At 35.8% G+C, this 25,428-nt stretch overlaps 3 protein-coding genes across 3 annotated transcripts; 2 read left to right on the forward strand and 1 right to left on the reverse strand.

The window, feature by feature from the left end:
• The first annotated feature begins 5,540 nt into the window (after positions 1-5,540).
• Positions 5,541-7,717, forward strand: LOC110410582 (putative WRKY transcription factor 40). The gene is made up of 5 exons (XM_021420350.2): positions 5,541-5,911; positions 6,018-6,077; positions 6,444-6,761; positions 6,859-6,975; positions 7,137-7,717. The coding sequence occupies exons 1-5, from the start codon at positions 5,840-5,842 to the stop codon at positions 7,497-7,499; spliced, it is 930 nt and encodes a 309-aa protein (XP_021276025.1). The 5' UTR covers positions 5,541-5,839; the 3' UTR covers positions 7,500-7,717.
• A 3,649-nt stretch (positions 7,718-11,366) lies between these two features.
• LOC110411092 (putative WRKY transcription factor 40) lies at positions 11,367-13,148 on the forward strand. Its single transcript, XM_021421110.2, has 4 exons — positions 11,367-11,788; positions 11,875-12,132; positions 12,235-12,351; positions 12,603-13,148. The coding sequence occupies exons 1-4, from the start codon at positions 11,759-11,761 to the stop codon at positions 12,978-12,980; spliced, it is 783 nt and encodes a 260-aa protein (XP_021276785.1). The 5' UTR covers positions 11,367-11,758; the 3' UTR covers positions 12,981-13,148.
• Positions 13,149-13,724: 576 nt separating this feature from the next.
• On the reverse strand, positions 13,725-24,022 carry LOC110410516 (formin-like protein 18). Its single transcript, XM_021420248.2, has 17 exons — positions 23,560-24,022; positions 21,903-22,603; positions 21,476-21,697; positions 19,313-21,381; positions 19,083-19,212; positions 18,730-18,801; positions 18,288-18,386; positions 18,076-18,117; positions 17,908-17,988; positions 17,768-17,818; positions 17,582-17,663; positions 17,037-17,131; positions 16,301-16,372; positions 16,103-16,219; positions 15,614-15,682; positions 15,446-15,512; positions 13,725-14,441 (listed from the first exon to the last, which is right to left on the reverse strand). The coding sequence occupies exons 1-17, from the start codon at positions 23,630-23,632 to the stop codon at positions 14,254-14,256; spliced, it is 4,230 nt and encodes a 1,409-aa protein (XP_021275923.1). The 5' UTR covers positions 23,633-24,022; the 3' UTR covers positions 13,725-14,253.
• Positions 24,023-25,428: the final 1,406 nt, after the last annotated feature.

The raw sequence follows: 25,428 nt of genomic DNA on the forward strand, positions 1-25,428 counted from the left end.
CCATGTCCATGGAATTGACACTGCCGAGGCTATCAGGTTCCAGACTCAGACCAACCCAAACCCTGCCAATCAGACCACCATGGCGACAAGATTGAAAGATTGCAAGCCTTTTGGTCCAACGACGCCAGTTCTTCAAAAAGCTTTGGACACCAAAGTTGAGAATCGATGAGTTTTCAGCTTTAGTTTCCTTGTACTTTAATTTGTGTCAGTTCTCAGCAGTTTCATCCGTGTTAGATGGCGTTGATAAGGATAATTATTCAATATTTTTAATAAAAATAAAAATTTATATATAAATTAAGACGTAACATTTTTATATTTTATAAGAATTGAATTCAAAATTTTTAAATGAAAAATACAGAACGTTAACCAACGTATTGTAGATGTCACAAATCATGACTTTTGAGTACCATAAGGTAATAAGAGAATAAAAATAACAATAAAAAAGGGCAAAGAAAACACTACTCCGTCGTTAGTCTTCTCCACTCTCATCTTTCTTAATTCTTAAAGCATTAGCAATCTATTCACTCTTTATATTTTAAGACCGACGGGAATCAATTTTCCACAAGATCATTAGATTAATTATATATTAAGCTTGTTGATAAGTTAATCATGAACCCCAATTCTGGTACGAAATTGACTTCAAGTCAGCGAACAAAAAACTGATAATTTACTTCTGCATTAGATATTTGCACCGAAGAAATCTGAATTCCAAACAATTCACTGAGGAACTTTTTCTCTGGTGAAAAGTAGGGGAATATAACCAAATCCCCAAGTTTTCATAACTCTTTGACCCTGGATGCTTAATCAGATTCCTCCAACAGAAAGGAACAAGACAATGCTAAAGATAAAACAATTTGCTTTGCATGGATCATGGCCAACACTTGTAACAATTTTCTCCACTAGAAACTTGGTGGGCATGTGATGGAGGGCAGCGGCACCCACTCCTCCTCCTAAAAAAGAAGCATGAAACATAGAGAAATGCTACTGGGGAGTTGTAAATCACATCATCATCAGAAAAATACAAAACCCAAATCAAAAGCAACTCCCACTAACTTTGTAAATTCCAATTGGGAACGTAAGATTCAAATCGTCAGCAGAAGGACGTCATTCTGCTGATCGAGGGGGGTGGGTGTTATGGAAAACGAAGGTTTTACAAAAGGGTTTTTATTCCGCGATGACTTGACTTAAAACTTGAAAGCTCATGGAAGTAGATGGACAAGAAGATAAATCTTTTTGCTTTGACTTGTCAGAGGGTTTAATATCTTGGGGCCAAATGCACGTATCACATGCATCAATTTTTCCACAACATTAATTTTCGAAGTACTAATGTGTTGTTAGTTTACAAGAAGTTTGGTAGAGCTTATACGAGGGAAAATAAACATATAGATGGTTTTTGTAGGTTTAGTTTTGTTGATGAAAGAGTAATAGCCTCAAAGTAAAGGAGCAAGTGAGAGTCATGCATGTTTGGGTACTCAATTCAACTAGGAAACCCTACTTTTGCTACTAAAAAGCTATTTGTTTTGAAAGGGTTTTTGCTGATTTGTATAAAAACTTATAGAATCTGAAATCTTAGTAAGATAGGAAATGTTAATTAGTATTAATATTTAAATTCATTAAAAAATTTCATTGAAATTTTTGATATTGTTTAAATTGATTTGAAGTAAAATAAAAATCGTATCGCAATCAATTCTGTTAAAAATATACTTTCTTTCGAGAAAATTTTCACTTTTTTTTCAAAAATCCAAGTAAAGATATGTATAATGCAATGTTAATCAGGAGCAAACTAAACGTTTACTACTATTTTTTTGTCAAATATAGATCTCTTTCACTACAAATAAAATTGGATATACCATACAGAATTGGACACATGGGAATTGAACAAGTCGGATGGCAATGGTCCATGTGCAATAAATGATGAGAGGGAGTCTTGGAAAATTTCCAAATCTTTGATACGTCCAATTCAAAAAGCACGGCTTCGTGTTAAACGCTGCATAACACGCACGAAGAGTCAAGGGAGGGACACACACGGATGTGGATGGCCACAGAAAGCTAATCAGAACTCTCATGTGCCTGCTGGAGATTTGCGGTTGATCACAGGTCAAGAGTTTAATTCATCTATGCAGCATCTTTCATCGGAGCAGCCAGAAAACCACTTGTTTCACAGGAAATTGGTTTGTGTGGTCACAAGCCATTATAGTAAAAGATGCGCAATCGATGATCTCATATTGCTTATCTCACCAGCACTTTCTGTGCCCTCAAGTCGTATATTCCTTTCCTTTCTGTTTTCATATTAAAAATAAAAATACTTTTAAGTTTCATTTAGAGTTCTTGTTTTAATTTCCGTGAAAAGTAGACAGAAAATATAAAACAGTTGTTGCAAGGTCCAAAATCCAAATTCAAGGAAAGAAACAGTAAGATTATAGAGCTTAGATGGATACTGTGTGAGATAAGGTAATCTAATTGACATATTATGATTTAAACAAAACTCAAATTTTTATTTTATTCTCTGTGAATGCGAAGGAAACAACAAAATTCTAAAGTTCAGATGGATACGTGTAGGATAGAGTAATCTAATTAACATATATCTTATGATATAAACAAAACTCAGATTTTTGTTTTAATCTCCATAAATGTAAACATATAGTATTTTGTTGCGAAATCTAAATAAAAGGAAGGAAACAACAAGATTCTAGAGTTTAAATGGATACGTGTGAGATAGGGTAATCTAACTAACATATTATAATGTAAACAAAATTCAGATTTTTGTTTTAATCTCCATAAATATAAGCAGAAAGTATTTTGTTGCAGTGTAAGGCAAGGTATTTAAACAAACATTTTCATAATCCAAGCAAACCCAGATTTTTTGTTTAATCTCTGTGAAAGTAAATACAAGTATAAAGCAGTTCTTGCAGGTTCGAAATCTAAATACAAGGTATGAAACAACAAGACTCTAAAGTTTAAATGGATACATGTAAGATAAGATATTCTAATAAACATTTTCATAGTCTAAACAAAACTTAGATTTTTATTTTAATCTTGGTCAAAGTATACAGAAGTACAGAGCAGTTGTTGTAGGGTCCGAAATCCAAATACAAGGAAGGAAACAACAAGACTCTAGAGTCTAGATGGACTCGTGTACGATAAAGTATTCTAACAAACATTTTCCTAATCGAAACAAAACTCAGAATTTGTTATTTAATTTTCCTGCCAATCTTTGTAAGAATGACATGATTTTTTCCAGGGTAAACTAAACCTGCTGATCTCCAGTGTAGAAACAGATCAAACTGTAGTAGGTGATCGACAATAACAGGGCTTTTAATTTTGTGGGATGACCATGACAATTCTAATCTCACACGCAACTTCATATGTCGATCACATCTTTTTTGGCCGCATTTGACAGTTAGATGGCTTGATCTTTCATTTTCCAGCTGCCCAAGCAGCCAAACCTGTTCACATTGTGACTAAGGATTTTTTCTATTAAGTTTTGGTTGAGCTGAGTCGGGTCAAATGTCCTTTTCCCAATCCCATTGTACCATTTTTCTATCTCCTTCTGAATTTGTGTGAACCTGATGTTAATTTGCCGACATCTCCAGTCACATTCATCCTACATACAAACAAGACTTTTTGGTCATTCAATTTTTCCTCTTCATGAAGGAAAATTGAAGATAAAAAGATTGCCAGCAGCTGATCTCCACTTCAAATTTCGTTTTTTGCTTTTCAATTACTTTTTCTAGAAGATTGACCACAATGAAATTACCGAAGATTGCTATCGAGTATGATGAAACTTAATCACTAGAGCTTGATGACTCTGGTCATGGTCATGCTATTGCTTTATGGTTATAATTTTGGTTCATTTGATAATATACACATGTATATATTTGTTGAAATCTCATTGGAGGAGGTGAACTAAACCAAGTAGGCTTATGAAGTATGAAAGCAAAACAGTCGGTGAATACAGTTTTTGGCTCAATGGGATATTATAATACCCTCCGTTTTGGTCTATTAAGTCATGTCTGGACAATCTCCAGCAAAACCCTATATTTCTATATTTCCAGTTTAGATTTGGGAGGTAAGCATTGATCTGTTTATTGTCTTAACGATGTCACTCCATGACCGAATAGATGATGATGTACTCTTCAAATGTAAATTCTCTGTAATCTCTCCAATAGGGTTTATCATTTGTTCAAGGTTTTTTTATAATTTGGGTCTTTTTATATTCATAAATTCTGGCTTGACTTGACTTCAGCTTTGTTTAATACATAGTAAATTCCAATTAAGGATGCTTTAATTCCCAGAAATTGCATGAAGGAGAGAAAAAAAGTTCTATAATTAGACTAATTATATATAAAAGATGAAATATCATCTCAGTCTAATCAAACAGCATCATATAAAAAATTTTAATACCATTATTAGATTGATATTATTGACTCTAAAAATTAAAAGGATTCGAATTTTACAAATTATTATATAAGAATTAAATCTTATATGTTGATAAATTACAGAGATTAAATACGTAATTTGATCGACATTAAAATATATTAAGATTATTTTTTTTTTCTTTCTTTAAATTTGGACTCATAGGAGTATTTTGCTAGGTTATTTAATCATGGTGGAATAATATCCTTGCAGTGTATAACCAGGAAAGTGGATAGACAGGGAAAGAAAGTCTAGATTAATTTGAAGAAAATAGGCGGCAGCAAGGTTTTCAAACCGTGTGGGCGTGGGCTTCATCTTCTTTTCACCTTTTGAGGAGTCAATGAGACAAGGACCCTACTACATATAGAAATATCCACACAATTATATCCATTCCAATAATACCGTTTTGCTATAAAGTGGAAGATCGGGTTTCCAGGCAACAGGCAGCATATTCTTGCGCCCTTTTCTTGAAATTATCTTCTATATTAAAGAAACCAAAAATGGTAACATGAAGGTAAAATAATTAAATCAATTATCCCTTCTTCTCCAAAATTAATTAATTAAATAGTATGACTTACTAGCTAAGGCACATAATCTTGTTTGATAGTCATTGCCCTTCCAACAAGGCATGCACCCTTACTTCTTCATCATCATTTATCTTATAATTTGTAATTACATGACACTGTTAACTTTAATAGAAAATCAAAAACCGACAAATTTAATATAAATCGAAATTTTATATCTACAAGACATTTGGTGGTTATTAATTATTAATTATAATAACTAACTATTTATATAAATGCAAATCAAAAGATAAGAACTCTTATTCTGAAAATTAATGTAAGCATGGCAAACACGTGGCCGCGTTGGGAAATCGCGTGATATCAGTGTTATTAGGATATTACTTCAAAAATGAAAGAGCTGGGAAAGGGGGGGAGAGCAGGCTGAAAGCCTAGAGAAAGTCGACCAGATAAATTAAGGGTCAACATGAAGCTTCTTTTAGTCTTGAGTTTCAAAATGTATGTACCAATGAATCTGATTGGCCTCTTCCCTGGCCTGCTTGACCTTGACGGACATGGCTTGGAATTTCAATACTTTCGTACCGACCCTTGCATGACTTTCTTTCTTGTACCCTTTTCGCGTGAATGTAGTAGACAGGTTTTATCAAGTGGGACGGCCTTGTGACCGAAGGCTCCTTCAGCCCCATCTTCGGGTAACTTTCCTAAGTGAACCAAACCGTTGAACTTTGAAACATATTCTGAATTTTTATCCTCTATATATTTGCCTGTTCCTTGGATATCAATCTCTCAATCCCCTGACGAGCTCCAGACAGTGCTCCCATCTTTTCTTATAGCTTCAACCCGCCTGCCCTTTCTTACTTGCCTGCTTGTTCTGTTAGTGGTCTATTGGTGCGGCTTCAGCAATGGAAACAGCTTGGGTGGATACCAATTTGGACCTCAACATCGATATCTTCAATCACAGGAACAAAGCTCTGGTGAGTTTTGATGGATTATTGGGGATAAATTTAACCATGGTAGTAAGCTTTTTCTTGTTTTGGATTAATGTTGGACTCACGAAACTCTTGAACTTTTTGGAAACAGAAGAGAGAATCCGAGGGAGAAGTGGCTGACTCTGAAGTGAAGGTACCACTTAAACAAGAGGTCTGTTTCTGGACAAGTTAATTAATTAAAATTCAACTTTTTTTTATTACTGGAGTTATCCGAGAGGTTTAGTCCATTCAAATAAGATCGTTTTCTGTTTCTGATTCACTCACGGAACCTACTTTGATTCAGAATCAAACTGTCTTTTATTCTGGCTATTCCGGATTGCTACTTCTCGTTCTTTCCCTTCCTTTTCTTTCTTCTAAGATCCCCTTTCTTGGCACTGGCAGCCATTGATATCCTCCTTCAATTGAGCTCCAATGACACCACGACTTTCCTTACACAGCTTTCCTAAACTTTCTGCTATATATGATTCTTTAAATTGGAAAAAAAAAACACTAAATGTTTTTTGTTTCTTGTAAACAGACTGGAGTTTTGGTGGAGGAATTAAATCGGGTTAGCGCTGAGAACAAGAGGCTAACTGAGATGCTAACAGTTGTGTGCGAGCACTACAACTCTTTGCAGAACAAATTCATGGAACTGGTGAGCAAGAACTGTGAAAATGAAGCTGCAACATCAAAGAAGAGAAAAGCCGAGTTTGAGGATTATACCAACATGATTGGATTTAGTGGAAACGCTGAGAGCAGCTGCAGTGATGAAGAGTCATCCAAAAGGCCCAAGGAGAGCATTAAGGCAGAGATTTCCAGGGTTTACGTGCGCACAAATCCTTCTGACCACAGCCTGGTAAGTTCCCAGAATTTTCTTGCCGGCTTATATTTTTCCAACGAAATTAATTAGCTCCAAGCAAATATTCTTATATTGATCTGTTAGTGTATTCCAGATTGTGAGAGATGGGTATCAATGGAGGAAATATGGACAAAAGGTCACAAGAGACAACCCCTCTCCCAGAGCATACTTCAAGTGCTCTTTTGCCCCAAGTTGTCCAGTTAAGAAAAAGGTGAGTCAATACTTTCTCCCTCCTAATTTTCCTTCGCAACATATATCAGATAGTGATCAGATGAATACAAACTGTTAGCTAGTCTCTTGATCAAGGAACATTAATGTTGAGAGGTACCCATATCTGATTGTTGTTTTTGCCATGTGATTGATGTTTTTTAGGTGCAAAGAAGTGCTGAAGATCCATCGATCTTGGTAGCTACTTATGAAGGAGAGCACAACCATGCACACTCTTCTCCTGCTGAATTATCACTAAGCACCAGCTATAATCCCGACCCTCGTTCAGCTCCTGTTTCTGCCCCCACCAAATGTTCAGCTCCCACTGTGACTCTCGAGTTGATGCAACCTGGACTCATGGGAGATGATACCAAAAGGCAAGTCCAACAAATCGATGCACCGGGCATCCAACAGATTGTAGCCCAACAAATGGCAGCTTCTTTGACTAGAGATCCGAATTTCGCAGCAGCACTCGCTGCAGCCATTTCAGGAAGAGTTGTAGAGCAGACTAGATTAGAAAAGTGGTGAAATTCTACACTAGAGGGAATTAGTATATAGTTCTGTACTTTTCTTGTTCAATTGAAAATGGGAGAGTGTGTCAAGTGATGTAAATAGAATCTTGAAATCTGAAAGTCAGAAAAAAGATCAGTAAAAAAGAAGGTAATTCTTTGCCAAAGTATATGAGCAGATCCAATGATTGTTAAAACTGGGCTGTTCTGCAATCCAGAAGGGAATTCTCATTCAAAGTTACATGCAAATCACACGGAAACTATGCCAAGCCAGTAAAACCTCGCAACCCAGAAATTCATATGCAAAGTCCTGAGACTAAACCACTAAACTTCAGCACAATGTCAACAGGAAAATCTTCACCTAAGATCAGAGAGAAGGGTCAGAAATTTGAGGCAAATTTTGTTTCATATGCATGGTTGAAATTATGGAAAGAAACGCATAAAATTATGCCTCTTCTGTCTTTTATATAGTCTGGCGAGCATTAAGTGGAAATTCTTGCGGCCAAGGCATAGAAAAAACTCAATATTACATGGCCCTGGATGAGAGTTTGGCTATTCCAGTACTAATGATTAGAGTCCATAGGCACACTGCTTTTCCCATAGAAATGTTCTGATAACCGTTTCTATCTGTTCATTATTCTGTTCTAAAGAGACTTCAACATGCATAATGTGGGAAGATAATTTGTTGATTATGCCGAAAAATCTGAAAATCAATTGTCATTATTTTCATGCTATTCAAACGGATGTTGTCATTACCACCAAATTTCTTAATGTCTTACCATTCCCTTTCAAATTCAAACTTTGCTGCTGTTTTCTTGTCTATTTATTGTCCCCAAGCTTAGTCAAAAGAATTTTCCTTGTCTGAAACATAATTATTCATCTCTAACCAAACCTTCAATCTTGTAATAAAGTTGATGAATATCTATGTACTGATTCATGGACAACTACGTTACACTGAAAGAAAAGAAAATCTTTCGTTGAAATGTTAATAAGTGTTGTGGATTAAAGCGGACTTAACCATGATTGAAATTAAGTTTAATTAGCAGGAGGCTTTATGTAAGAAGTGGTAAATTAAGAGCGACCCCAGTCTTAAATTCTTGTTCTTGGCTTAAATTCGTATATTTTTAATTATACTCGTACACATTTTTAATTTTAATAAAAAATTAACGACGGGAGATTTAATATCAATCACTACAAATAAGAATTATCATGACATATGATATAACTACATCTGCTATGATGTAATAAAGTCATAGAGTTACGGACAGAATATGATATTGAATCAAATGGTTATTAATTTTTTGTTAAAATTAAAAATTTATGTGAATACGGTCAAGGTTTTTGAAGATATAATTAAGGTTTAATTTATTTTGTCAAGTAGTTTGGGCCCGAAATTGGCCATCCATGATATATCGGGCCATGGGGCATTTTTCTTGGGGACCATTACCCAACTAAGAGACAAGTAGCCAAGTGGCTACCCACAAAGACTAAGAAAAAGGGCATTTGCATTTGGTGGAAGAAACAAGATTCAAGTCAAGACCACCGATTTCGTGTATGGATGGGATTCTACGTTTTATTTTAACTTTGTAGTGCTTGACTTCAATCTACCGTTGACTGAATTATTTAGAAATGTATGAACATAGGCTTCTTTTATTGATTCTTTTCATAACATAAATTTAGTCACGTTTACTCTTTCATTTTTTTTTTTACTATTTACACATGAATGGGTGATGTTGTTTTTATTGCTTTTTCTCTATCTTAATTTAATTTATTATCGTGATCATATCATAATGTCTCTCAACTATTTTATACTCTGTACAATTATTATAATTATGTTAACAGCAAGTAATTATTCTTCTCAGACTGAGAGTCTTTTTCAATGAAAACGTATCAAGATACTCTAATCGGACAAAGACGAAGACGAAGACTTACATTAAGAATATTAGAATTTGGAAACTGGTTTTAGTCCAAGATTCAGTTTGATCAAAAGAATCAAGTCACCATGGAAATTGGCTTAATTAGCAGCTGGTCTAAGACGAAACTTGAATATTTGTACTGTACATTGAGTTTGCCATTAAAAAACTATTTTAGAATCTGAATTTTGGGCCCAATATTAACCTGCATCCAATGCAAATGTTAGACTTCTCTTTCTAAAATTTCCACAAAAATATATTAAGTACATCGATACTTCCTTTGAATCAGTCATTTCCATCTTGACTTATCCTTTACTACTCGTTAACCTATAGAGTATGGGTATCCTATCAAATTCTTTGTTTAACTTATCCTCCATTTTCACTTTCACATTCTTTTAAGACTTCATGTACATATAGAGGTTGTCATAATCTTATTTGCTGAATTGTAAGAATTTCTATTCACAAATCTTACTTTAAAAATTATTGATGATCTGTTAATATAAATATACATAACGTTGATAAATGAATGTATCTTCGTTCAAAGAGTCGGATTCAAGTCTTCTTTTCTCTCGAATCAAAAAGATTAAAATTTTATTATACGTAAACAACTTGTCAAGAAAAGCAATACATGATTTCATTCTTCCTTTTCTCCTTTTTTTTTTTAATAAGAAACAAATTACACGTTATGATAGTGACCGCTAATACCTCTTTTCTTTGCTATGAAAAGTGAAAACCATGATTAAGGTTAATTAATACATATCTTTTCATAATTATAATATCTATATGTATTCAATGTATTAGTACATTAATATATATACTTTCTCTTTGTTTTCTTTAATTGGATGAATTTAATGATATATAAGCTTTCACTTTCAATAGAATAAATATATAAAAACAAAACTATTGTGACATTTAATTAATTACTCTCTAAGATGAGCTTACATTTAATTATCATGGGGAAAAAATGGACATTATTGGGTGAGATATTACTTTGTTAATGTATTAATTGATGGAAAAATAAAATAATTTTCTTGATGAACGAAACATATCTTAAATCATACAAGTGTCGATAATCAACAATTATTTTAACAAAGAAGATACATTAAGAACGAAAGTCATTTGTAAGTATATGGATCTTTTGATTCCCTGAATAATTTGTTCAAAAGCATAACAATGAAAAACTTATAAATCCCAAAAAATATATATATTAATTAGAATGATAAATATATTTGGTTGGTAAAAAAAATTTGATAGATATACATATTTGAGTTTGACTATATAATAATTGACTGTTAACATATATGTTTAGTACAACAAAGTAATCAAATGTAAAAAAAAAAATAGATATTCTTTATTTTTTTTACCTCAAAATATGTTTTTATATTAAAATTTAAAAGAAATAGTATGGATAGGAACGGTTCCCACTGACCCAGTGACAAAAAGGGGTACTCAATGTAATCTTTGCCACACGGCTTTAGCTTTTGGATTGGGAAGAAACCGTCAGCATTTAGCACTCATATCAGTGAAATTTCTGGGTTGCTTCCCACAGTCATCGATCGGCCTTCTAGATGATGTTGATAGTCTGACGTTTTGAGCTGTGGACTTCAAACGATGACGTCAGCACTAGGATTCCTGCATTCGTCAAGGTGATGATGTAATGATCGATTTGAGTTTTCTTTTATTTGAAACTGATTTTCCTGAGAAAAAATGGGGAGAGAGAAAACACTGGGAAAGACTGGAGCCCACGAATTTGGCTGCACCCAGAAACACGTCGGGACCCAAGATGTGTGAGGGACATGAGAAGCCAAGTTAAGGTTAGTGTATTGGAATGTGAAGACTGAAGACAGAGCGAAAGTAGGAAGAAAAAACAAGAAGTAAAGCTAAGACTGACTTCACGACCTTGATGTCATGCAGATTAGGATTGCATATTGGATTCGTGTATCGCGATTCTGAAATGTATTAAATACCCATGATCATGATAATTCCATGAAATCTCTCTGCTTTTTTATTTTTTCTAACACATGGCTTTGATTTCAATAATTTTCTGATGGATGAGAAAGTAAAAGGGGAGACCGAATACTCTTCCACCTTGTAGATTGTCTAGCCAGTTTTGGGAGAAAGAGAGAACCGAAAGCAGGCAGGCGGCCGTCAGTTCCCTATATCAGTCTTCTTCTTCTTCTTCTTCTACTGAGTCTTCTTTGATCTTTCATGGTGGAGGCTGCGGGGCGCGAAAAGAAGACTACCCATTATCTGCATGATAGATTATTATATTCATTAATAAATTAACAAGAAAGTTTTGTTTTTTCTTTTCCATCAACAATCTTTCTTGCTCTTGTAGTAGTCTGGTTTTCAACCTACTGTTCTCATGGATGCTCCCAACTCTAATGAAAAGAAGGTTAATATATTTGTACATAAGCTTTCTTTTCTCGTTTTCCAAAAGGAGGATTTGATACATTTGAGAGCAAAACTTTTTTTTTTCAGGTGGAAGCTCTCCAAGCGGAGGTGGAACATTTGAAGAGAGCGAACGAAGCTCTTAGATTAATGCTTGAAGCAATGAGCAGCAAGTGCAACATGCTTGAAGCCTATCTCCGAGAATCAAGCTCGCAGCCAACAGGCAGCGTCTTAACGCGGATTGGTTCATGCGATGAATACCTGAACAAGAGACCCAGACCTGAAGTTCCAGCTATGGAGAAGGCGTCACAGGTTTTTGTGAAAACGGACCCTAGGGACAAGAGCCTTGTAAGTCATGATGATGATGATCTCATCTCTTTAACGTAGCTTATTGTTTCACCTGTTAAAAGTTCTTGATTATATGTATATAATTACCTTATGATTTCTTAGATAGTTAAAGATGGATTTCAATGGAGGAAATACGGCCAGAAAGTTACTAAATATAACCCGTCGCCTCGAGCTTATTTCAGGTGCTCCGTGGCTCCTGGATGCCCTGTCAAAAAGAAGGTACTGCTAATATTTTATGCTCAGACTGCTATATTCTGAGGCATCATTCTCCGCATATACACAAATGTGTATTCATTTCATTAACAATCCCACTTAGAAAATGGAAAGCAACAGGAAAAGGGTTCCTGAGACTTGTACTTGATGAGATTTTGATTGTGATTTCTAGACTTGGAAAAGAAAAAACCTAAGGCGTTTTGTTTTCTCCTGCTAAACTGTTATACTCTTTAATACAATTCGTCATCTGGTTCTAGGTTCAGCGATGTGTGGAGGACAACTCTTTCCTTCTGGCAACATACGAAGGACAACACAACCATGATGTTCAGTCTTCACCAAAGCAGTCTTTGTCTTCCACAGAAAGCTCTGCAGTACTCTCCACGACCAGCTCTCCATACCCAGTTCTGAATAATTCTTTTCGACCGACCATCACCCTCGATCTCACTCTTTCAGGGTCCAACGTAGAAAACAGTTGGAACCCTCGAAATCTTATGCAAGAAACCAGCTGCAACGACCACGACAACAAGAGAATTGAAGACTATGTTGCGTCCTTAACAAAAGATCCTAATTTCACCGTAGCTTTAGCTGCAGCAGTTGCCCGCTCCATCAACGGACTACGACCATCAACCCCATGAACTTCAAAAACTTTAAACAAAAAAAATTGTAATTTTTAAAATGTGACGAGGGATTGAGCAAATACCAAAGGGTTTGTATCCGTACTGGAAACCAGATAAACATTTTTCTGGAAAACTGCACTTCTTGAAGATCAATGTTAAAGTGCAAGCAAGGCAGCATGCTGGCTACTTGATGTTTCCATAAACTATTATGCATCTAAAATAACATGTCTTCAAATCAGGTTAAGGTTCAGCAAAAACTTGATCAAATATTACAAATGTGAAGGTTATCTTGATAAATGATCATGATTCATACACCCTTTTTTTTTTTTTGTGGTTTTACTACTATGGTAATTAAGGATAATATCCAAAACCTACCCCAAACCGAGATGGGTACTAAAAACTTTACCTGAATCCATCCCATGACCGAATATAGGGTAATTTAAAATAGTTAGAAGGTTATTTTACAACTAGTAATCCAGTAACTAGTAATTTTGCATAGGCTGGTAGCTCCAGAGGTGCAATTGGACCCATCTTCATCCAAGATAAAAACCTGTGATTATCTAGAATGAGTTTTTCTGGAGTGCAGCTGTAGGCATTAATTACTCAAAAGACCAAAATCTCTTAAATTGATTACAATCTACAGGCCAATTAATCTTGGAAAGAAAATAGATTGGCATTAGGCAACATGGATGGAATAGACCCAAGAGATCCTCAGAGAGAGAGTGAGAGTGAGAGAAGCACAGTACAATTAGAAATGAGGGGACTTTGATCTGGATATAGATATCATATTGACATTTACATTCCTATACCTAAAAATTTACAGGAATATATATATATATATTGAAAAGAGAGCATAAAACTATTATGTACTCCTACATTTTTACAACAAAATTTTTGAGAGGTATAGTACAAGTGGCTTGAGAGGACCTAAAGAACTTCATCCATCAGCACTGCTCCAAAACCACAAGGCATGTTAAAGAATGAATTGGCAGATACAGAACTCAGCAACAACATAAATGTCCAAAACCAGAATGCAGTTAGAATAGCCTTACAATCTGAAATTGGTATTTGGCGCCACCGTGCACCACCTGCATTTTAATTTATAACTCCTTATTCTTGCTGTCAGATTATATGTGAGACATTCTTCTTCATGACAGTGATAAAAATGTTGGCAGTTGTAATTCACGCTCCAGGCTTCCAAGGGTATTCACTCCATGGAGCAAAACCGTACTTATTTCATATGGGAGAATGTCATGTTAATTAATAGGAATATGGAGCTTATGAGCGTCTATCATTGAACATTGGCACTCTTGATTGGACTTCGTATCAAGTGTTCGGACTCCTTTGGGGGAGTACTAATTTTCAGCTTCTCATTTTCTGCCTCCTTCAGTGCTTTCTTCTTTTCCAATTCAAGCTGCTTGCAGTTTTCGTCATGTGCTCGGACAAACATCCTCACAAAGTTGAGCAGGGTAGACACAACTATAGGAAAAGTTTCAGATTAATGGAAAGTCATACATCTTAACAAAATAATGTAAAAGAGCAACACTCCAAACTAAACAGCTGTGAAGCTGATATTCACACGGGTGCATGTTGGCTGATAGCAGCCCAAATCATTCGAAGTCATATCTAAACCATATCAACTTTATACAGGTGTCCACTGAAGTGACTTAAGAAAACAAAAGCAACCATCAATTACTAGATCAGGCGAGGGAAACCAGATAGGACATCATCACTCAAACTATTGCAATTGAGGATCAGTAGAAATATTTTTTCCATCAAACAAAAAGAAGAAGTTGCTAATGACCTCTCATTAATTAGACCATTACATTTCCATTCTGTCATTCACAATCTCACAATGTCCTTATTTGCTATCTTCTTAACAAACTGTTCACTGTTCTTCATCCCTATTAAATGAACCAATATCTTTCTTCCATTCTGAGTGCACTTACTCTTAATGCAGATATGCCAAGTCATTTAAATAACTATAGTCATGAATTGCAAGGTTACTGCAACAGAGAATCTGATGACTGAATTTTCTCTTCATTTCAAAACATGTACTAGAAAGAATTAAGGAGGAGCAACTAAAGAAGTCAAATAATTTTACAGTGGCAACTTTACTTACACAACAGCATATTATAAGCTGCACCGACAGTTATAAACATGAAGCATTAATTATTCAGAGAAAAGCTAAGGCATATATAACATGCATAGCTCTTCAGCTACATATATCCATGACATTCATCTCATCAAATAACAAAATGTCTAGCAAGGACCTTAGCATATTGCTTAAGTAAGAGAAGCAGGAGTGGGCAGGCCAGAGTTCAAAAACCTCCCCCTTTCGCCTTGCCCCCACTTTACTTGCATCAAAAAGAATAGTAACGAAATGTAAATGAATCAGTTCTTTTGATATACTTTACTCTCCTAGAGTGGTGCAGGGTTATCGGTGATAAGCATGAAACAAACTTGTTAAGACTAACAACTACCTTGCTCGAATGGGCAACGTGCTGGATCTTCTCCAAAATAAAGAGCCAAGGCATCTGCATTTCTACCCTGAAGACATCCAATTTAGAAATGTCTAATGAGTCTGTTATGTTACAAGCACAATGCAGATTTCTGAAGAAAAACTCATTAAAACAAGAGTTGATACACACCACACTGGAATAAAGTGAAGCCAAAGACCTGACTTCACCTTCAGCAAAACTAAGGAACTCCTTTAAGGTCTGAATGTTTAAATAAATAAAAGCATTAGTTGTTATTCAAAAAAGTATGAGGAATAAGAAAAATAAGTAGAAGGATGACAATTTATTTGAAAGTAATTATTGATCAAACGAATTATAATTCCTAAGACAAGTGATGGACTTGTTGATCAGCTGAGTGGCCATGGCACTCTTGATTGGCACCTGAACATTTTGGAGGCTGAAGAAGTTCTACCTTTGGGCACATTAGGTGTCACAATGAATGTATGATTGCTAAAATAATTTGGAAGGATGTTCACACCAGTTCATGTTGGCCTGCTATAATTGATTGTCATATCAAGAAGCTCAATGCTGAATGTTAAAGATGTCAAATAAGGCTCCTTGAGCACTTTTGACCAAAGCCTTGAACCTCAGCAAAACAACTAGTTGATATATAGGAATTACCCTGCAAAAAGTTTCAGACACGCCACCATCATTTTCTGAGGCAGTCAGTTCTTGTACAACTTTCTCCAACCCTTTACTAATTGCTTGCATTTCCTCTGCCAAACATTTCAATTGTATCTGCATGGTAATCAATAATTTAGCTTAGCAGCATATGCCAAATGCTAAGCAAATTAAATATGACCTCAAAAGGAGAATCACCTTTGTTGAAGATTCCAAAGTCACAAGGTCTTTTGGAAAATCTAGTAATTCTGGTAACTTTTCGACCAGCACCTACACAGGCCATTAGCAGAAAGTATGTATTAATATTTTCATAAAGAATAAGTTGGGGTTTACAATGGTAATCAAAGCAATATAAGCAGCTAAATTAAACAGTTTCTAACCCAGAATCTTTTGTTTTTGGAAAAAAATAAAAGAATATTTATAGAATTAATCTCTCTCTCTCTCTCTCCCCACTAGACTAGTAACATGCATTTAAAATGTAGGATAATGAGCTTCAGCAAAGAATCAACAACTTTCTATCCATCTTTTAAAAGAAACACACTCCAAAGTAGCCTGAAGCGTATTACTTGTAGAAACCACTTACAAAGAGACAATAAGCTTGCTAAGCAAGAAAGATATTGCAGACTTTCTTGCAATCCTGATTTATATTTTTTAAGTGTTAAAGTCATTATATCTCATTATTCCAAATGGAAAAACAAGGCAACATGCCATGCTTTTTTCCTGCAAAAATTGTTCATGATCTTAGCAACCTTCACATTTAGAAGTTAGTCTTTAACCAAGTTAAACCATGATGCAGGGAACATCTGCACAATTCATGCATTTTACCGTGGTCTTATCAACAACGCAGAGAAACATTCTGCCTTAAAACATAAGTGTGAAAGTGCAAGAAAATTCAAGTTATTCAGGCAAATTTGACAGCAAAATGATCTTCTACCTTACAAAGATAATGCATGAGAGTCATCTTGTTATTCCGAGCTCGTGTGTCAGTGAGTTTGAGTAGACTATCCAACCGAAAACCAATAGCAGAACCTGTGGGAGGGAAACCACAATTAAGGAAAAAGTTGGAGTGAATAGATGATTCTTCAAAAGATTGTACAGAATTGCCATCTGGGAGAAGAATGTACAAAACCAACAATACCAATTGCGGAGATGGTTCACAGAACAAAAATATCAAATTAGAGTGACCAGAAGCTCATTTCAATAAGGTTACAGATTTCTATTCTTTGCAGTTGGGAAAAGATCACAGGATTACTCGACACACACAGTGGCTGTAAAACATTGTGGCCTCAGTTAACAATAAGGAAATGGTGAGGCACCTCATTTAAACTGCAGTCACCAATAATAAAGCAGAATAACAGAAGGCAAATCTGCAGGGAGGAGATTGATCGTGTTCTTGGTTGACAAATCTACATCCTCAGAGTGGAACACAAGAAGATGACTGTAACAAAATATTTTTCACCTACTAATAAAATTACTCACCCCTTGCGGTTCCATGATTCAAAGCATTTCCCAGAGAAAGAATAGTTTGCATGATCCTTTTCAATTTGACCGAATTCCTCACCTGATCAATGCATTGGTGAAATCATACAATTGACTACATTGTTCAGCAAAAGAACAGCTTTAAGTGAAAAACCGAATGCATGCGAAAAAGAAAATTCAATTTACTTCTTCAGCTGCAGAGTTTACAATATTCAAACTCTTTCTAAGATCAGAAACCTGGAAAGGTGCAAAAAGTACCATTAGGTGACAACAATGACAACAGAAAGCATCTCATACCAATCTGATGACATAGGATCTCCTCATACCTGGGAACAGAATTGTATCTTGAATGAGAAAACTCTTAGCTTCGACTCTACTCGTGGCACTTTCATCAGTTCTAGGAAAAACTGTCACAAAATACAAGGCAGATAATCAGGTATAATACAAAATAAATTGTTAAAGAAAAGTGTATAAAACAAAGATACTGCACTAACCTGTTCACATTTTCCCAAGTTTTCCTTATCACCATTATAACCCTGAAATTAATAATATGATCATTACTTAAAACAGGATTATTGGCATAATGTACCAAATTATTTCATTCTACATGGATAGTTACGAACATAAGTACAAGGGGTCTGAAAAATCTGAAAACTACTACTTTAAGAAGACAAATTAGGAAAAGATAAGCACATATTTTCACTACCTTGAGTAATTCCATCTCTTCTTTTGTAGGACAAAATTTAATAAGGTTCTCAACCTGATCAGCATCTAATGCCGTATCGTCTAAGGCAAGGACTGAACTCTGCAACATAGTGGCAGAGAAGTAAGAATGAAAACGACCAATTGAAGAATGTTTCAGGGGCAACAATTTGCAAACTGGCGTGTGGAAAATGTAATGTTATAATTTTGGCAGTCAAGTAGCAAGGGAAAAAATAATATAATTGAAAAAAAGAAAGGAAGAAAAGTAAGAAATATCTAAGCCTAAAATATATACACAAAAACTGTTGATGAATTAAATCTTGTCATTTACTTACAGTAAAAAACCATAATACCTGTCTCCAGCACATTGAACTATGATGGAAAACCTAAACTACAATTATTAAGTAGAATGTATTTTATGAGAAATGCCATATGGTTTATCTTACCATCAAATCAGGCAAAGGAATTTTAACTTTAGTGAGCATGATTTCACAATTATATGCCCGCCTAAGCTCAATCTGCAATATCAATGAATTTCTTGTGAGATAGCAAACTCGGATTAGATGCTCCAAGATGAAGAAGTGTTTGTCAAGAAGATAAAAAGGAGGGCCAACCAAGAAAAAATATCACTTATGGAAAATCACCATCAAAACTATATGGAACAGCAGACAGGTTTAAAGGGAAAAAAATCCTTTCAGCTCTAATTAGGTATAAAAACAGGATTTACAACCTTTGGTGAGGCAATCAAGAGGAATATAATGGGCTGCAACCTGTTCAAAAAAATTAACATGCTAATTACCAGCTGTACTTTCTCAGATTTACGGCCTGAGGCACGGCGATTTGATTTCCCATCCCCGATACTATTATCTGAATTTGGTGCAGCCGCAGAGAAAAGACTCTCAAGTTCTGACATGTCAAATTCTGGAGCCCTAGCACAGATTTAGAAAAAGAACCATAGCACATCTCTATATTATTATATGAACTGATATATTTCTGTGACAAAAACAGTTATAGAAACAAGATGCATACTTGGAAGCTTCCTCAGGTTTTTGTGCCTCAGCCCATAAGCTTCCTTGCATAGCCCTTGATAACTTTAACCAATGATATGGCTTCAAGTTGGTCTTTCTGGGAGCCTGAGTTTTGGAACCTATACGTGATATGCCCCGTCCCTTCAAATTCAAAGGAGCACCAGAAGGTGGTCCAGGAATTGAAGGTATATTGCCATTACTTACTGAGTGTGACTGTGGAGAGGTACCACCTGCTTTAGATAAACCTTTGGCACAAGGAGCTGGAGGAGGTGGCACAGGCGGAACATGAGCAGCTTTGTTTGATGAAGGACCCTTCGGGGCAAGACTAGGAGGAGGGGGTGGCTGTGGCACTGAGGCTTTACTAGTAGGATCTAAGACAGGTCCAGAATGTAGGGGAGGTGGAGGTGGTGGAGGAGGTCCTGATGTCCGAGATTGTGATGGAGAAGAAATAGAGCTGGTGACTGAGGAAGCAATGGTAGGAGGTGGAGGAGGAGGAGGGGCTGGACACGAAATTTTAATGGTAGAAGATGGAGATATTCCTGAGAATGAAGGAGGTGGGGGTGGAGGAGGGGGTGACTGGAACAAGTTCTTGACTGTGGCAGATAGAGATGCACTCAAAGAGGAAGGCAGGGGAGGGGGAGGAGGAAGAGATTGTAGTGAGTTCTTGACCATAGGAGGAGATTTGCTAGAAACAGGAGGAGGGGTAGGAGGGGGACGGGGAGATTGGAGTGAGTTTGTAACCAAGGGAGATGGAGATGCCCCTGAAAATGAGGAAGGTGGAGGAGGGGGTGGGGGTGGGGGCGACCGGAACTTCTTGGCTGCAGGTGAAGGAGATACCTCCAGAGAAGAAGGGGGTAGATAAGAGGGAAATGAGGTTGAATTGGACTTCTCCATTTCCAAAGACGCTCCAGAAAGAGAAGGCAATGGAGAAGGGGGAGGAACAAATGATGACCGACCTCTAGCTAGCGATGTGGTTCCAGGTTGTTCAGTATGTGTTGCTTTTGAGGTCGCTAGAGCTGAAAGACTTGACGAAGCTTTTGTTATCAGGGGAGCTTCACTGGAAGATTGTGCACCAGGTGAAGCAGTAGCAGTAGTAATTGCAAGACTCAGCTGCAGAGGTTTAGGTGTATTTGGTAGAGGAGATGAAATAGCTGAGGAAGATAAAGGTAATGTCACAGGATGAATGCATTCTTCACTTTTAGATACAACATGATCATGCAATAGAGCTGTAATGCCAAGGGCTGAAGGTGCACTATGGTATCTTGATATTGGCACGGGTGAACCTTGCAAGGAATTGCAATATGAAACTGGAACAGAGATTGAAGACTGAGGTACTCGCTGGGATATGATCTTAGGCTGTGCAGGCCGTTGAAGAGCAACCTGAAGTTCTTGAGGTTCAATTTTCTTTCTGATTGAATTTACATCCAGGGTTGGTTTGAAAGATGATATAGATTGTGCTGGCTGTTGAAGTGCGATTTGAAGCTCTTGGGTTTCCACTTTCCTTCTAATTGAATTGGCTTCTGGGGATGTTTTACTAGACTTCTTGGAATGTTGTGGTTCTTGAGGAGCAACTCGAAGTTCATGCAATTCAGTTAGCGCCTCCATTGGGCTTGGATCTGAGGATGATTCAGAAGATGGTATAGATTGTGCAGGCTGTTGGGGAGCAACCTGGACTTCTTGGGGTTCAAACTTCTTTCTAGTTGAATTTGCATCCAAAGATGGTTTAACAGAGAATGTAGATTGTTTCTCCAAAGCAGTGGATGTTGGACTTGTGATCAGGTGTTCTGATGCCTGTACTTTTGATTTCTCCTTAACTTCATTATCATGCAAGACACTGGCTCTTTCCATACCCTTGGAGCAACCTGTCTCTGAATTTTCTTGTAGTTTATTTGATACTGAGATATGCTGAAGCATATTTGCTACATCTCTCTTTGGAGATGGCCAATCAACATTGCTGAAAATCTCTTGAACTTTAGCAAAAGCTTCCATGGGAAGACCATCTTTCTCTTCTATACCCGGCAAATCAATTGACATAACAGAAGTTGCAACATCCATCTCTGAGAAGATAACCTTCACCAACACATAAAGTAATAACTATCCAAAAACAGAACAAATTTTATACAGCACAAGACATAATCAAGGACAGAGGAAGATAAATATATACCTCTGCTCTAAAGTCCTTTGGGAATAGGTCCTTAGCATTCCATAAGATGTCAATTTCTTCACGATTAAGCATCAAAATGTTTGATCTTATAAAGGCCGTATTAAACATGACCCTGAACATCATTGATTCTCGCTCCTGATCACTATCCAAACTAATACATTCGAGCACAACATCACCCAGAACATGGCAATGGATGTCAATTTTAACTAGTTCGCAATCCACCTGCAAGAATAATGAAGAATTTGAAGATATAAATAAATAATTACAATTCAGAGAAGTGTAACTTCATTTTCAAAGTTGAATGCAAGAGAAATCACATTCTGAATGTTGATGAGGAAGAAGTAGCTCTTCGCTCAAAACAAAATGAACAAAACTAGAATAAAGAATGAAGGAAAAAGCTATTTAGACTAAAAAGAATCAGAACCACCTGCTTGTAATACCGAACAAGTTTACTCTTCTTTGGTGTAGAGAACAGAACTTTGGGAGTCCTGTCAGCAGCCATAAAAGGATCCTGTCCATATATCCTAAATATTGGTCGGCAGCCCCCCTCTCCATCCATATTTGGAATATATCTTATAATAATACAGTCTAATGTAAGGGCCCTATCTGCTGGAGGCCATTCTGAGCCCAAATTTCTCCTAGAGACGTACTGAAGATACCTTAGTTGAGAGGGTAGTGGATTCAGGGGGGACATCAACTGCAAAAGCTCACGAGGCGCTTGCTTATAGGTCATGTCTAATGTTTTCTGCTCGCCAGTGAACTGCTTCCTATATATCAAGAGAGCAGCAAGCATAAATGCCAAAACTGGCCACCCACCTTGTTCACAATGCATTAAGATCACATTTTGTTGCCCAAGTGAGAGCCAGCTTTCACTTGATCTCAAGAAGTGATGGACCATTTCCATTGTGAGTAATGGGCAACCTTCATATTGACGAGGATAGTCCATTACAGTCATATCATACTCGGACAATATGCTAGCAATCAGACTTTGGTACTCTCCTTCTCGGAAGTTAAACACCATGAATGAAGCATCAGGAAAATGATCACGGAGTTGACCCACAATGTCTCCAATGTAGATTTTATATTCATCGTCTTCCCAAATGTCCTTTGAAAAGCAGCAATCAAAAACTACAAATGTAAACAACAGAGCAATAGGTATCAGACAGGCAATGGAATAATAGTTCTCAATAATTGAAGTGCCAACCACAGATTCACAAATACTGCTAGGCATAAAAGAGATGAAGTTGCCATTTTCCATCCCTTTGTCATACTGCAGTAAGTAAAAACCACTCTTATAGGGAAAGCAAAATCTATTCTGCTTCTACGACCAGAGAGAGAGAGAGAGAGAGTTGTGTAACCTTTTCAAGTCTTTTACAGAGGACCTAAGAGGAATAAATTATAATCAAATGCATACATCATATTGAAATTAGGGCCACAAATAAGAGCATCTAAATATGTAATAAGATGATGCCTAAACTAACCCTCAGCTTATTTTTGCATATAAGCTAATGGCTTAAAGGATGAATTCTTGCTAATATGACGCAGGCACGCAGCAGGGTTACACTGCATTGATTGATTTCTGATGAAGATAGTCCACTAAAGATATACTACTTCAAAATTTAGAGGGCCCATTGACCTTGGAAAAAAATATTTACCAGAGCATCCCCAGCGATTTATACCACTAAACATGTAAGCTTCGTTTTCTCCAGAAAAAGTTCACCCAAAAGTATTGATGAACTGGAGTTGTAATACCATTGCACCTTTTACAGTCTCCAACTTAAGTATTCCAAAAAAGAAATTCCCAAGTCAGCATTAGATTTTATTCTCATTTCATTCACTTCCATTTGTACTACTATCAACTGCAGTTACATAAGTTACATTAAACATACATTTAATGACAACTTAAGTAAGAAAATACTTGTTAACAAAAATTTCAATGTTAATTCATGTCCCACAAGAACAGTCACAACCATTTGACAATGAAACCACACGGAGTGTGTATCAAATTACCATATTTCTTTAATCCCATTATTGTTTAAGATTCACAGAAGCAAACTAAATTTAAAGAAAAAATAAAAGCATACCATAAACCCTTTCAGAGATCTCCAAAAGCCCATCAGGCGGCTTTCGATAAAAAAACTTCCTAAACAACGCCATTGTCGTTCCAAGATCCAACAAAACTCAAATCAGCCCAGAAGAAAAGAAACCCACATTGAGCTAATATAGAGAGATCAGCAGCAGCAGCAGAAGAAGAAGAATGGTCCAAATGATTGCATTGGCACTCGGCAGAGGAATGGGAAATGTTGCTGCGTTCCGAAGCAACAAGTTTTCAGGAAGTGTCAGAGAGACTTAGCTTTCAATCAAGGGACGTTAAGAGATACAAGAGTTAGGTCTTGGAGAGAGAAAAGGGTGAGGAAGAAAGGAGAGAAGGGGGGGGGAGGGGGGTGAGAATATTCTATTGCAAAACAAGGTTTTGTATGGACAGAGATTTGGGAGAGGTTTGTTACTACACCAAAGCAAATAAAATATGAGAGAGAATCCAAGGATCTCAGCTTTGTCTCTGTGTTCTGTCCCTTTCCTCCTTTCGTGTCTGTCTGTTAATGGATGACGATAACGATAGCTCCCCGCTTCAGTTTCTTCATTACTCTCTCTTTTTTTCTCTTCAAATTATATAATGAATCAATACTCAAAGATTCACAGGAAATAATTTTGTTTTTGTTTGATGAATGTTGAGCCAACCATGTCCATGTGACAAAGTCAATGCAAATGATTGTTCCTACAAATTTGGAAATTATGGAATATTGTTGTTCTTTCTTTTTTTTTTGTAAAAAATATGCTCATTTTTTAAGGTTCCATCTTGTTTTTATTTGTACTCAATTATCATGTAATGTACAAAATTAAAAATATTTATTTTTTATTTTAAATTGTTAATTTTATTTATAAATAAGATAATAACATTCCCTTTCATAATAATGTATAAAATTTATATATCATTAATCTTATATCCATAAAAATTGAGATAAATTTTGAATTTATATAATCATAATTTTTTAGTTAAAATGTTGAGTTCAACGACAAGCATATTAGAGCTTACTCAACTTTTAACAAATGTGACAGTCTAATCTAAGGGATGCTAAGTTAAAACGAGTCACTGATCTAATCAAGATTGTAAAAAACAATCAAATTAAAATAAACTCATTTTTTCGAATAAAAAGTTAATACAATTAAAATATTACACAATTAAATTTTAATTTGAAAATGTGAATCCGAAAAACATACATTGAAATAATATCGAACTAATATGATAAACATTTTAAAGGCTGAGTTCGATATCTTTTATAAATGGAATGTTGTTTAATTATGCATTTAATCGAGTAGTTTTCATGGCTTAATCTTTAAAGGCGTTATCCATGCACTAAAAGGGACTTAAAAAGGTGAAAATCGTTTTGTGGGCCTAATCCTTGCTCAAGATCAAATCACCTGTGGGTTAGGTTGTTAAATCAAAGTCGCTACACATATTAACAAAAAAGTGTCATGAAATTAAAATAAAAAACAAACGTCCCACCAAAAGTAAGCCAATCATAATAAAAATTCGTATTAAGATTTTGACATATTAAATAATAGCATCATTTTTAAAACATTCAAATAAGATATCTTAATTGAATTTATGTAAATCTCGCATAAAGTTTTTTATGTAAATTAAAAATTTTTTATGGTACAAGCTTTTACGTAAAGAGAATATATTTGATACATTTATACGTTACAATAGATTGAATGATTATGGTTATAGCTTTAAAATATGATTGATAATTTGATAATTTACACATTTATTAAGAAATCATTTTCGTGTTAACTTTAATTAACCCCCACTTGAAGGGAGATTTTTATGTTAAAAAATAAAAACATGCATAAAATGTTTTGAAAGTAGTAACAAACACACAAGGAACAAGGCG

Source organism: Theobroma umbraticum, unplaced genomic scaffold (genome assembly GCF_002168275.2).
Source record: "Theobroma umbraticum cultivar Fairchild unplaced genomic scaffold, ASM216827v3 scaffold_56.0, whole genome shotgun sequence".
Lineage (NCBI taxonomy): Eukaryota > Viridiplantae > Streptophyta > Magnoliopsida > Malvales > Malvaceae > Theobroma > Theobroma umbraticum.